The 14604-nt window shown below is 52.3% G+C and overlaps 1 protein-coding gene across 1 annotated transcript; it reads right to left on the bottom strand.

Moving 5' to 3' along the window:
• Positions 1 to 2207: 2207 nt before the first annotated feature.
• Positions 2208 to 13339, bottom strand: LOC122377255 (flocculation protein FLO11-like; the record flags this gene model as incomplete). Its single annotated transcript, XM_043357214.1, has 6 exons — positions 2208 to 4079; positions 4404 to 7239; positions 7490 to 7628; positions 11859 to 12031; positions 12288 to 12479; positions 13233 to 13339. Coding segments are annotated over 6 exons (4760 nt in total), but the record flags the coding sequence as incomplete, so codon positions are not given.
• Positions 13340 to 14604: the final 1265 nt, after the last annotated feature.

Below are 14604 nucleotides of genomic sequence, written 5' to 3'. Positions count from 1 at the left end.
AGGGTAGGGTAGGGTAGTGTAGGGTATAGTGTAGGGGTAGGGTAGGGTAGGGTAGGGTAGGGTAGGGGATTGTAGGGTAGGGTAGGGTAGAGTAGGGTAGGGTAGGGTAGGGTAGGGTAGGGTAGGGTAGGGTGGGGTAGGGTAGGGTAGGGTAGTGTAAGGGTAGGGTAGGGTAGGGTAGTGTAGGGGTAGGGTAGGGTAGGGTAGGGTAGGGTAGGGTAGGGTAGGGTAGGGTAGGGTAGGGTAGGGTTGAATTGACTTACAAAGGGCTCGAACAACTCGCATGCATCACCATCATACTTTACAGTTCAATTAAAAGCAGTTACCCAGTTCTACACAAATAATACCAATAAAAATGAAAGTTTCTACACCCAAACTAATGCATCCGTTAATCATACATATCAAAACATACAGTTATCGCGTAAACCTGTACCTCTAGTCTACTATTATAAATCTTAAAAAGTCCGCCGTCGGGGTTACGCCCAAAAACGGCTATTGCAAAGCCGTCGATTGACGCAGGAGGGTGAAATTTGTGCCACTCGTGGGTCGCGTCATTCAACAGGTCGTATTAAATTTTGGGCACGATGCAGCCGGGGGTGCGCCCGTGGCGCGTGCTGACGTGGTGTGCCATAGGGTTTACACTAGAATCGGCAACAGGCTATTGCTCGGGAACGGTAAGGGCTACGGGGGTGAAATTTTCGCTGTAAGTCGGACGCGTGCACTCAATTGTCGTATAAAATTTTCGAGGGTGTGGGTTCAGCGGTGTGCACGTGGTGCGGCCGCGACCGGCGCCGAGCAGAAGGCACGTGCTTTAGGCTCAGTTGTTCGCTTAGAAAACTGAGTGAAAAGCATCAGAGCCGGGAGGTCGTTGACCTTTGACAACGAAGGTCGACACAAGGCACCGCTCGCCAAGGGGATTCGCCAGTAATTACAATTAATTTGTTTTTGCAATATCTCAGCCGTTTCTGGGCCGATTTAGCTGAAACTTGGACTGTCGGTGGTAGTGTAGTGTAGCGTAGGGTAGGGTAGGGTAGGGTAGGGTAGGGTAGGGGATTGTAGGGTAGGGTTGGGTAGGGGATTGTAGTGTAGGGTAGGGTAGGGTAGGGGATTGTAGGGTAGGGTTGGGTAGGGGATTGTAGGGTAGGGTAGGGTAGGGTAGGGTAGGGTAGGGTAGGGTAGGGTAGGGTAGAGTTAGGTAGGGTAGGGTAGGGTAGGGCAAGGTAGGGTAAGGGTAGGGTAGGGTAGGGTAGTGTAAGGGTAGGGTAGGGTAGGGTAGGGTAGGGTAGGGTAGGGTAGAGTTAGGTAGGGTAGGGTAGGGTAGGGTAGGGGTAGGGGTAGGGTAGGGGTAGGGGAAGGGGAAGGGGTAGGGTAGGGTAGGGTAGGGTAGGGTAGGGTAGGGTAGGGTAGGCAGTAGGGGTAGGGTAGGGTACTGTAGGGGTAGGGTAGGGTAGGGTAGGGTAGGGTAGGGTAGGGTAGGGTAGTGTAAGGGTAGGGTAGGATAGGGTAGGGTAGGGTAGGGTAGGGTAGGGTAGGGTAAGGTAGGGTAGGGTAGGGTAGTGTAGTGTAGGGGTAGGGTAGGGTAGGGTAGTGTAGGGGTAGGGTAGGATAGGGTAGGGTAGGGTAGTGTAAGGGTAGGGTAGGATAGGGTAGGGTAGGGTAGGGGGTAGTGTAGGATAGGGTAGGGGTAGGGTAGGGTAGGGGTAGGGTAGGAGTAGGGTTGAGTTCAAAAAGGGCCCAACATACAAAACACTTGAACACCCCGCAACTATCACCATCCCTTACAGTTCAATTAAAAACAGCTACCCAAATCTACCCAAATAATACAGCTAAGAATACAAGTCAATCACCCAAAACTAATGCACCCGTAACATAACATAAATCAAAACATACAGTTATCGCGTAAACCTGTACCTCTAGTAATCTAAAAACGTAATAAAAATTTATCGAGCTGGGCCTTTCGAGACGAAATAATGCCATTCCGTGATGGACATATACCTAATTGTAATGTATTGCATACGGTACATTTTATTAGTATGGCATGTCAGTGGTTCAACATGGACTAATGAGTATTGCCTACCTTGTATGATTGCAGCTTGGCGATTGCAGATAGCTCTGGAGTCTGGGGCCTGGGCAAGACCTTTTATCGTATTACGGCATCGTAAGCATGTGCCTTCTGGGTATCCATACCTCAACGCTAAAACGCCTTCGCTGATGCCGTCCCCTCGTCTTCCAGTTTTATTTGATAGGTACAGGAAACATAACTTGGCATCATCGTATAACGATTCATATAACGACATTATTGAAAACAATACATCCTCTGTATATATGTTCAGACGTACTCAGTACGACTAGCATTTGTCTTTCTGTCACGGATCGCCCGCCGAGGATCGGGAGACACTCGATTCCGTGAGCTAAGCGAGCCGTAACGGAGCGAGACGCATAACGGAAGCCTACAGCCTTGGAGGACCACCTACATAGAGATCAACGTCTCGGTCGTGTCGTCGTGAAGGTACCCGTGCAGCTCAAACCAGCGCGCGTCCCGAGTCGAGTCATCGGTGCCGACAGGGGAGTTTCAGCGATATGTCTCTAAACGCGATTGGCTATATTTCTTATAAACGGAGAAATAGAGAAAGGCGTCATCACTCCAGTGAATGTGTGACGACACGACGACGCAACTGGCAAGGATTGGCTGCGGGAGTACAGTGTTCGTCACTCATGGGCCGCGATGGGCCGGTCAGGCGGTGGTCAACACACCAGCGTCTCCAGCTAGATGGTCCACACCTGCACTTTCTCGGCCACTACACACCAGTTGGCGTGGTCGTAGTAGGACGAGATGATGTGCAGGTTGTCCACGTACTTGCTGATGAGTCTGTCGAGCTCACCCTCGCGGAAGACATGATAATAGCGGTGGTGACCGAAGGTGCCGCCCTGATCGGGTCGCGGAGAGCCCTCCGACGACGCCTCCTGGCTGTCCGCCTCCTCCGGGCTTCCCTCAGAGGCCGCTGCTGCCGCTGCCGCCGCCGCCACCTCCGCCGCCGCCGCGTCCGCCTCCGCCTGGTCGAAGATGCGTCTGGCGGTGGTGGCGCTGTCGGCGGCGGGCCGGCCGGCCGGGCTCTCTGCGCCGCTCGGCTCGGTCAGACTGGTGGCGCCATCTGAGGTGGAGCGGCTCGACCCCCAGCTGTGACTGTGGCCGGCCCGAGAGCCGTCCGACGTCCACAGGCTGGACGCCGAGCTGAGGGTGGAGGTCAGCGACCCGCGCCCGGTCGCCAGGCTCGGAGCGCGCAGTCCGTCTGACACGCTCGAACCGGAGCTCCACGGCGAGGAGGGAGAGGCGCGGGCGGTGGCCAGGCTCGGCGCTCTCCGTCCCACCGACCCTGCCGAGCTCGAGCTGAGACTGGAGGCACGCGCGGCGGCCAGCGCCGGCGGTCGGCTCGTCTCCGCCTCCGACATTGAGGAGGCTGAGCCGAGGCTGGAGACTGGTCTCCGCCGCACTGCTGCCGTTTCTGCCTCCTCGGCGACTCGCTCCAGCGGCGGAGCGTCCAGGCGAGCCAGCGTCACCTTCCGACGGCAGCGGGCGCCGCTCACCGCCGCTGGCTGTTCCGGGTCGCAACGTGTAACCCCGCTGCCACCCGACTCTCCGCTGCACTCCTCCGAGCGTACCGCCGTGCCTACCACACCACCCTTAGCAACATCATCAATCTCTGCGGCGTCACTGTTCCCCTCGACAGCCGTCACCGCCGCCCGCCCTGGGTCCTCCCCCGCTGTGTCGGCGCCAACACTCGATTCAGCACGCGGCGCCGACTCGTCGATCACAGAGGACAAAGCGGTCGGCCCGCTCCCGGAGCCCGGCGCGTCTCTCGGCTCGGGGCCGCCGGATAATGTGACCGGAGGTCGACCCGTCGTCGAAGGCGGGCCCGCCGGGACCCGGTCGACACTAACAAGCTTGTTAGGCGAAGCCGAGCGGAATTCAGAGCCGACCGACCCGGCAGAGGCGGCGGCTGCGGTGCCGGCGGCCGCGCGGTCGGCTGGTTCCAGGGTCTCTGCGCTGGAGGTCTTGGAGCTCAGGGGAGGTCGTGTGTCTGAAAATGGACAAAAGGTGTGAATGGAGTATGCTCCCAATCAGCAGTCAAAATTAGCGACTTGCTGTTCGAGAGCGCTTGGTTACAGTCCAGGTTACTAGGCTACAGCTGGTTACTTTAATTGACAGAAAAAATGCTACGTAGTAGAACCTATAAAATACCTTATCGAATCTTATATTAAGTTCGTCATGATGTTCGAATTTATTACATATACTCGTACTCTAAGTCGTTCATAACAAAACTCATACGGAGTCGTCCATGGTCCAAATTAGCACCAGATCAATAATTGTTTCTTTTAGTAACGGTGTTGGGTGATTCACTCACCTGAATTAGTGTCAGTGAGACGTCGCTCCTGCGAAGCAAGTGGACAGAGAGACGAGTTTGGCACCAGCTTTACGTCTTGCACCTCCAGCACGGTAAGATCGCGGTCAAGCTCTGGCAGCTTCTCTTCACTGCTACCGCCTCCAAGCTCTTTCAACCTCCCGCATCGCTCCGAGAGGCCCAGTTTTTCTGCCCTCCCCTGACGTTCCGAGTTCTCCGGTTTCACTGTCCTCACAGACTGCTCCGAGAGTTTCAGTTTCTCTGCACTCCCCGGCTGTTCCTCCGCAGGCAAATATGCGCCAATCTCAGTATCCTGACTTTGCTTGGACGTCCCGCCCTCTTCCGCTTCCCTCTGCTCCTGCTGCTGAAGCTCGATATCCCGGTCGAGGTCGAGCAGCTCCTGCGAGCTCGGCCAGTCGGCCAGCTGACTGAGCACGCTGCACGCGCTGCTGTCGCTGCTGCTGCCACACGAGCTCTCCGAGTCCAGGTCATCGGTCTCCGGGTGAAACACCTCGAACGTGAGGAAGGCGGGCGCGGCGCGACCGGCCGCCCGCAGGCCCTGAACGCCCGGCCGGCGCACCACCTCCAGACCACCGCTCGGCTGCAGGGCCAGCGCCGAGACCGGGGCAGCCGTGACGAGCTCCACTCGCGCCGCGCCTGCCGAGCGTGAGGGGACCGCCGAGCTCATACAGCGCCGGTCGAGCAGCGCGCCGGCCGCCGCAGCTGCATCCAGCTTCACCTGCACGTTGTTGTTGACACTGTCAGCTGGAGGCGGCGCAGAACTCTTCCGAAAGCTGTTGTTGGTCGCTAGAGCGGTCATCTCACAGGAAGGACAGGCCGACAGGCGAGGTGCGCAGTCGACAGTGGCACGAGGCATCGGATCATCACGGGCGGGATCTTTGGAGGGCGTCGGCTGTTCGGCAGGAATGGGGACGGTGGTGGGTCGGGGTGGCAGCGGGGGAGGGATTGGTGCAGGGCTTGGAGTTGACAGCGACATCGGAGTTGGAGGGGGAGACTCGGATGCACTTGGAGCAGGAACCGGCTTCGAACGTGGAGGGATCGCTGGAGGGGAAGTCGTGGTCTGTTTCTGAACCGGAGTTTGGCCTTGAGTGGTTGCCAAAGTTATACTGGGAGTGGAGTCTGCGCCATTCGGCAATGTTTTGCCCGGGGGTGGTGCCAGCAGCGGAAATCTCCCGACCAGAGGCAGCTGTGGACCCAACTTAGGCCGAGTTTTCAGCATGTTGAGTCTGGCCAGGGCACCGGGTGTGCGGGTGGGCGAAGGTGGCCCGGACGTCAGGGACCGGGGTGATCGTGGTGAAGAGCTGCCGGACGACTCACTGGACACAGAGCAGCTGCGTGGCTTCACGCCGTTCTCTGTCACAGCGTTGGTGGCCGTCTCACGCTTGGGAACGAATATCACCGACACACAGCTGTCCTCAGAGTCCAGGCTCGTGTCACTCTGGAAGCTGTTCTCCTTAGAACTGTCGGAGCTCTCCTCTTTGGAGGTGCGCCGCTCGCGGGAGGCGAACCGGTACATGGCGCGTCGCTCGATCCGGGAGCCGGTCGCCGGAGTCACCGGCTTTGCGGAGAGATCGGCTGGAGGCGCGTTGGACCGGTCTGGGTTGGCCGCCGGTCCAGACACCTGCACCGGCACCGGTGGTATTGGAGGAGGGTCTGGGACGCGGCATGTTTCTGACGAGGACTGGGATGACTCGGGACATTCTGCGTCAGTCGTCTGTGGATCAGGTTCATCAACGGAAGAATCAGTATGTTCTGCATGCGCTGTCCCACCATCGGTCCAGTTGCGCACCATCTTGACAAAACCATTTTTGAGCGAGGACGTGGGTGGCTCGTTTTCAGCAATCTTTTCCAAACTCTCGCTTAGCTTTCCCAGACTGTCTCTGATAATTTTTAGCCGTTTGTAGCTTGCCAAGAAGCCATCTTGGGGCATCGTTTCGGCATTCTCCAGCTTCCCGTACAGGTAGCTATCATTCAGGCTGCGCTGTTTGACAATCTCCGACTGAAGTTTCTCTCGCTCTAGTAACCGGTCCGAGTGGATTAGGTTCTCGTTCAGGGAGCTCTGCTTTCCAGTGAGACGACCTATCCTGGTGTCCACCGCGTTCGCCTCTGCCTCCGACAGACGCCGGACGGCCTCCTCACAGCGCTGCTGACGCACCAGCGCCGGCTTCTGCCGTGTCCTCGTCTCGTCGCCTGCTTCTCTTGCCTCGTCGGTCACCTCTCGTGCCTCGTCCATCGCCTCACGTGTCTCAGGGACAGTGCTGAGCGCGGCTCGTAGCAGCTCGCAAGAGCGCACTCGGGCATCCAACACGCTGTCGCTCTTGGACTTGGCGGTGACCACGTCACTGGGAGGAGGTCTGTCTCGCGGTAACGTCAGCGACTGGGTGGAGAACGTCACCGACTTGCGATTGGCGGACCTGGCCGGTATCTGCCTCCGCTGCGTCGAGTCCAGGCCAACAGAGTCGAACGGACAGCTGCGGGGACGGTCGGTCGGCAACGAAGTCCTACCAGCTTCTCCCCGTCGCTCCTCGGTACCATCCGGTCTCTTAGCGCCGCGTAGTGCCGCCAGCAAGCTCCACACGTCTCCGACACTGTGCGACTTGAAGGTTGCCAGCTGCCCGGCGACCGGCACGCCACGGTTGGCGATAGTCGACTCTTCCAGGGCGCTGACGTCGTCGTCCAACCGAATCTCGATTAGCTGGTCGTCGTCTTCGGCAGGCTTGGCGTCTGCCTTGGCGTCGGGCTTGGCGTCTGAGGTTTCTGGCCAAGGGGAGAAGGAGCGTGGTCGACCAGCACCGATCTCTCCGCGCCGTGCCAGCTTCTGTGAAACACCACACAATAGGACGTCAGGCGGATATTTGGAAAGCGAGGCAAAACATTTGGTATATGCTTCTGTAAGACTATGGACGGAGAGGTGTCAGGCAGCACGATAGCGTGTCAGAAATCCACTTTCAGAGGAAAACACTATTCAGTAATAATGACTGTGATAAAGATAAGTCGAATAGCAGTCTCTCGGACTATTCGATGGAGAGCCGTGAAGAGCCCAAGCTAGCTCTACAGTCGACACTCACCTGGAGAGCGCGCCTGACGAAACTGTAGCAGGACTCGCTGGGAGACGAGAGATCTGACGAGCTCTGTGACGAGCTGGGCAGCTTTGGGTCGATGGCTCGCACCCGCCGCGGTCGCCTCGTGGCCCGACGGCTCAGGAACCTGACAACAAACAAGACCCGGTTCTTCGATCATCAGTGGGATGGGACGCTTTTCCGCCAGTCGCAATCTCAGGCACGCACTGGCGCAGTTACGTGGTGTAGGGTAGCGTTAATTGTCTTCCACTGGCGATGAAAAGGAAGCACGTTTAATTGATTGGGCCACCGGTGCAGCAGTGGATTTTATTGTGTTCATATACGTTATGAATGAGTGGAGTCTTGGAGTACGTCGGGAAAGGCGGTTCTGGAAGTTCCGTCGGAAAAATGTCTTTCTGAGCACTCCTGAAGGCTTAAGCAGTGTTTAAATGAATGCAGTTGGCGATCCAATTACGCTGATAGAGCGGTGAAAACATCTACGCTCCGAGTGGACACTTCAGCTTGGAGTAGGGACAGAAGAGCTTGGCAGAGGAGTTCGGTACTCCGTAGTTACGGACAGTCATAATTAATTGACGCATTTCGCCTCTCATCGTGTGAAAAGTTCGAGACCAGAAATGATGAACTGTGCCGGAAGCTCTTCAATTAAATCACTCTGTCAGTAATGGCAAAAGTTTCGTTGATCGACCGGTATGAATAGATAAAGCTGCAGACCAAACTGCCGACGTCGGCGACTTCCCTTCACCTTAGCTCACGAACTCCTGCTTCATAACACGTTAGTCCGTTGCACTAATCGACCTATGACGTAAAAGTACTCTTGGCAAAAGTACCACCTGAGATGTCTGATGCTTGCAAGTCGTATACACAAGCGGAAACAGGGCACTTGAATACTTATTGCACGGTGAAACAAGTGTACTGAGGTACGAGTGAGGCTCGTAAGCACGCAAAGCATTCCTCTAGCACGCACATGGTGCATGCATAATGGAAATATTTGCTCGTGCTATTTCGGACACATAGTATACCTAAACTACGCATCCCTTGCATACAACTGGATCTGGACCTAATCCCGTTCGTGCTCCTGGCTCCCTACATACTCCTTATGAGGGAGACTTGGTCGAGTGGTTGTAAGTTTTCGTGTCAGAGTGTCTGTGTGCTCGTTTGTCCGTGCGTCCCTGTGTCTCTCTGTGTGTATGTGTCTGTGTCTGTGTCTGTGTCAATCTCCATGCGTCCGTGTCCGCGTGTTCACATATCCGTGCTTACATTATCTGTCCGTAGGTCTGTTGGTCCACATTATCTGTCCGTATGTCTGTTTGTCCGTGCCCGTGTCAGTTTGTTCATGTCAGCATTTCGTTTCCGTTTCTCCGTGTCCGTTTGTCTGAATCCCTTTGTCTGTGCCCGTGTCCGTTTGTCTGTATCTGTTTGTCCGTTCCCGTGTCCGTTTGTCCATGTCCGTGACCGTTTGTCCGTGTCCGTGTCCGTTCGCCCTTCGCCAAGCCACCGCCCGGCGCGGCCAGCCGGCAGCGGGGCTGAACTCCTTCCTCTTTCATCGCTCCCGCTATTGGCCGTCGCTGGCGGCCGTTTTCGAGCGTCGTAAGTCGAACGGATGGGAAGCATTTATTTCACTGAAACCTCCCTCCAGTTGGGCGATCGCTTCGCTCCCGTCTTTAGCGGGAATATACCTTAACTTACAAGGTTCTTTACAGCATTCATTTGCCACTAAATTCGCAGTAAACTTTGAGTTCAAGCGATGGGTACGGCATCACAGGCAGCAAGGCACTGCCGTTATCAAGACGACTATCGATCCTCTCTGCTGAGTATAGCTGAGATGAAGTTAAAAATGAAATACGTGAAGATCACGTTAGATGGATAGGCATAGTCACCTATAAATACAGGGTGTCCCAAAAGTAACGTCATCATTTGTTTTCGCCATATCTACGAAAATATGCGATGGATAGATATAAAAAAGGTATCATATGAAAGGGCATTTAATAAAAATTTAATTCTGATATAAATATGAGTCAATATATCGGTTCGTAGTCCCACATTTACTGCTTTTCTGCATGGTTACCTACCATTTTTGGTTGCATGCGTTGAATATTTATAGACTGCAATTGGCATCCACTTCCATTCTGAGGCCATTTTCTGGTGCGATACCGCTTATGTTTGCTCAGACGACTCATCCCGTAGCTCTCCCTGGCTTGCTGGGATGTACCCAATGACAATTTCTCCGATGGGTACCCAGGGAATGAAAATATTGAGGTGTTAAATCAGGTGACCGCGTACATAGGTCATACGATGGCGGTGCTATTAGAAAATCACCCGAATTCACATCCAATCTCGGAGACAATACATGGTCTTCAGGACGGATCTCCACCCTGCCGAAACCACTACCTGGTTGATGGTGTCGGCAGAGCTGCTCTACGGTGAGCGGAATAACCACCAGAGGACACTCCGCCACCTCTCTTAGTTTATCATCACCGAATTCCTGTTGTCGTCCTCGGGACCTTGAATGAAAGGGGGCCAAGTATGTATGCCGTGTGCGCATATTATACTTTTTTTCTGGCGTTTTGCCGGTTGCGACAAAACTATGAATTAGTTCATAGATAGGGCGAAGGGATATGGGTTTCAAAGGGCCGAAAACTGAGCGTTATTTACGCTTGGTTCCAATGACGTGACCTCACTAAGAGCTGAAATTTGAGCACTTCAGCTCTCTGCGTACTGCTCGGTGTAGTATTTATCAAAAATAATTTAAGTATGCAAGAAACTAATTTTATGAATGTAGCTTGCACATGCTAAAATTTGAAGTCATTCGGATTATTACTTCTCAAGATATTTCCATTTTAAATCATGACCTTAGTTTTGGGACACCCTGTAAGTGAATAAAGTATAGGCTACCGATGTGACATATGACGAAAATTGCCATCTGTTATAGCAGAAACACGACATTTGGATAGTTTAATTGATTCAATCGTCCTGAGTCCCTGACGCATCGATTTTTTATGATGATGTGCTACCTATATTCCACAATCCACGATTCCTTTAACCATCTCTAATTTATGCTTTTTAAAGTCCTCAAGTGTGTTTTAAACGGTTTTTATCCGTTACCGTCGGGGCTGACGCAAACTATCCTGTAACCTGTTGGGGGTAAAACTCGTCGTAAAACTAGTTATTGGACGAATACTGGTTTTATGACTTTGAGAAATTTAGCAACAGGCTCGATGATTGAATAAATGTCTTAGGTCCGGTGGCCCGAAAGCTCGCTGAGCGATACTTTATTTCATTGCGCAGCATTGCTGTCCGACGCTACGCCCACTTTTAGCCCACCAGCACGAACATATAAAATTAACTACGTCTGCAAAGTAAGTAAGGACACGGATCTCCGGTGCAGTGGAAGGAGGTTGAGCTAGTGAAGCTTAAATGGAGAACAGCATTTTGTCATTCTAATAGCCCGGCTATTTTTGTCTTGCTCGCGTCAGCCATTATTCGCCAAAACTCTTAGTAATTCTCCATAGGCAAATATTATAAATGGCAGGGCTACCGAAATAGCTAGCTCCAGCACAGCTGGGACGTTCATTTATTCACTTTAAAGGAGTGTCCCGACCGGGATTTTCTCCCCACCGCTCAGTGTAGGTAAGCGCTTTGCTGTGGAGTTTTTAACCTTGTGCAGTTTGATTCCATTAATCGTAAATCCTATTGATCTCAATGATTGGTAATTGCAAAAGTTTTGCTGATTTCATGATTTGCAGTTTATAGTCATCTGCAAGTGAGGAAAGGTTTTTCGTCAAGGGCACAGGTGACGTCTAACAGTGGATTATACAGAAAAAGAGCTCCGTATGTCGTGGTTACGCCAAAAACATTCCATGAGCAGAACAAATTGTCAAATCGACAAACCAACAAATACACTAATCCAACAGTTTCATGCTCTTTTTCCTTATTTTTCTCCTTGAAAAGGAACAAAATGCATAGATCAACATGTACAATTTATTAGAAATGGAAATGAATGAATCAATAAAACGAAAATAAAAGAACGAACCGTCGAAGTTTGCTAAGCAGTCTTAAATCTTACACCAATGTAAGCACGTTTTAGACAACCAAAGGCGAACGGATCTGCGCAGTGTGAGCCTCAGAGAACCGGTCAAATTCCCCCACAGCGGGTGGGAAAAGGTCGGCTCTTGGCTTTCCTGGAAGACCAAGTCGAGCTGGAGTCCCTGCAGACGGGCCGACTACCTCGACGTTTGGTGAGGTCGGGTGGAGTCTCCACTCTCCTAGATGACCTAGTCGAGTCTGAGTCACAGATCGACTCTCGACTCACCTGGACTCACCTAGTTGAGTCCGAATCACTGACCGACTCTCGACTCACCTGGAGGACCTAGTCGAGTCCGAGTCGCTGTTCTGCGTGAAGGCGTTGTAGGCCAGCAGGTCTTCCTCGGAAGCCGTGGAGGTCACGTCGGGCTCGGCGGCGGCTGATGTCTGGTCTGAGCTGCTCTGTGACTGTGACTGATCCCACGGCACCAACACGTCCTGAGACTCGAACTGGCGGCACGGGGGACAGCGCCGTCAACAGAGCGGTTCATGGAATTGAACATACATCTGACTAGGCTTAACAATGGGAGGCTGATGCTGTTACCGCAAACATTTTAGGCAGACTCTTGAATGGAAATAGATGAATGGGTATAGATGGGTATAGACGTGTTGATATATTGGTCGTTTGTTGGACACAATCAATGAGAACGCAAGATGCCAAAAACATTCACTCCCCTCTTATTGGCTGTGGTCTCCAAAAGCCCACCTTCCTGGCTCGCTGCTCCATGGCCCAGACTGTGACGATGAGTCGGCCGCCGATACGCAGCACCCTGGCCAGCTCTCGCAGGGCGCGCACCCGCCTCTCGGTGGTGGCCAGGTGGTGGATGACAGCCACAGAGACGGCAGCGTCCACCGACTCGTCGCGGAACGGCAGGCTGAGCGCGTCACACACCACCACCTGGGGGAAGGAGTGTCACACAGCGTCATATAACGTCACATTGCGTCACACAGCGTCACATAACGTCATATACCGTCACACATTACCACGTGGGGAGCATTAGGCAATGTCACACAGCGTCACACAGTGTCACATGACGTTACACGCCGTCACACGGGGTCACACGGCGTCACACGCCGAGGAATTCAGCCCTACCGCTCGCTGGGAGACGAGAAGGACATGGACTGTCCCGCAACGCACATGTGTACGGCGGCGCAGCCTGCCCACCGGCCGTATTTTGGATCAGCCGAGATGAGTCTAAATATGAGATTCAATTCTTAAAGCATTTTTTTAATGAACCATCATTTTTTCGATACTGATGAATAGATTATGATCTTTTCGATTTCGCATCATATTATAATTCTTTGGGAAGACATTCGACAGGTTATTGATCGTAATAGAGTAGTAACGACTACTTTAGCAAGCCTGGTTTTGGAAAGCGGTCCACCTGATCCCTGCTGAATTCCGACTAGTGATTTATGTCAGCACGGCTCGCATGGCATCCTTAAATTGTCTCCTCTCTCGCCATCGGGTAAGGACGTGATCACTCGAACAATCACTTGTCGTCGTAGAGAGTGACCGTTCATTTAAGTTCGCATCCAATAAAATGAACGCCGACCTTCATCTGATTTAATTTAGATTAGACAGACAGACAGACAGACAGACAGACAGACAGACAGACAGACAGACAGACAGACAGACAGACAGACATGCCTGCTGCCTTGTCCTCTGGGCCGCCGCCGCCGCCAGCCTCTCGCAGTGGTCTCCTCCGATGAAGAACGCATCGGCGTTTAGAGTCAGGTACTTGCCATCCCCACAGCCTGAGGGCACAAAAGGGTGTTACGTCTTACCTCAAGTGTGTTAGAGCATCAGCAGTCATTTTCGAGCTTAGTACATACTAAATTTTGTCCAGAAAAAGTTACCACGAGCGTAGAATATCTATGAAAGAAGGGGTAAACAATCATGCTTTTCTGCGATTGATAAGTCAGAGCCTGATGCATACATATCAGCCATTGTATGCCCATTCGCGCAATACTATAGTATCTATAGTATTGCGCGAGACGTGATATGAGAACCTGCAGGTCGCATGGGTAACTGTTGCATTCAGGTGGTAGGGCGTTTGAATAATTCAACGTCTTCAATTGAAAAGCGCTCTGAAATAAAACGACGTTAAATTCCGAATCCCTCGGCAGCCGTTTGATGTGAGCCGGAGGAGAGCACTTGAAGAGCAGTCATGCATGCTGCACTTGTCTGGCCATATCCGATTGCTCTCACTGCCCACCTACGTACCCTAAAAATAGCCATAGGAGGGTGATATTCAGGGACGCGCGCTATCCTTCTTCACGCCGCGCCGGTACAGCTGCACTGATTAATTCCGTTGCTGCGCATACAAATGTCGGCCGCAAGCAGCGAGCTTTACGAATGTAATCAGAATGAGCATATTTCACGTATTCGCTCCGATTTATTTTTAATCATAACCTTTTATTCTTTCCAGGCACGAAGAAGGCCCGTGATAGTGCATTTATGTCCAATGGCTTTTCGGTGTGCTATTTATAATTCACCTGGTCCAAAGTTCAGTACTTATCTATTTTCATTGTAGTTTGTCGGTTATTGAAGATGTGATTGTTTTTCAATGATGCTTTGCTAAATCATTGCATTATTTCACACATCTAGGGCTTGTTGTTATGTGTATAAGCGAATTCAAGACTTAATTGATATTTATCGAAAGCGATAAGAAGTTACTTCCTTTGGAGTTACAAGTTGCTGTAATGAAAGGAAGTTAATTAGAAGTAAATGTCAGCTAGATAGCAGTAATTGAGATACGCAGCTAACTAGGCCTATTGCTTTGGAATATTGCCAGCATGATGCAAAACCAGCCTCGAATTATCACACTTAAGTAATATGACTATCGTTCATGCCTAACACACTGATACACCGTTCTCAATTACAATGATCTCTGGACTTATTTTCACACAAACCCATCTTTTAGCACATACTCAATCAACAGTGCGGCGCAAACGATAAAAGATAACATCCCATGTTAATTATCACGTATGTATATGGTGTGAATTATACAATAGCAGGG

The sequence above is a fragment of the Amphibalanus amphitrite genome, unplaced genomic scaffold, assembly GCF_019059575.1.
Source record: "Amphibalanus amphitrite isolate SeventyFive unplaced genomic scaffold, NRLGWU_Aamphi_draft 002672F_arrow, whole genome shotgun sequence".
Classification (NCBI taxonomy): Eukaryota; Metazoa; Arthropoda; class Thecostraca; order Balanomorpha; family Balanidae; genus Amphibalanus; species Amphibalanus amphitrite.
The sequence above is the reverse complement of the archived record's forward strand: the minus strand, read 5'-3'. Positions and strand labels throughout refer to the sequence as shown.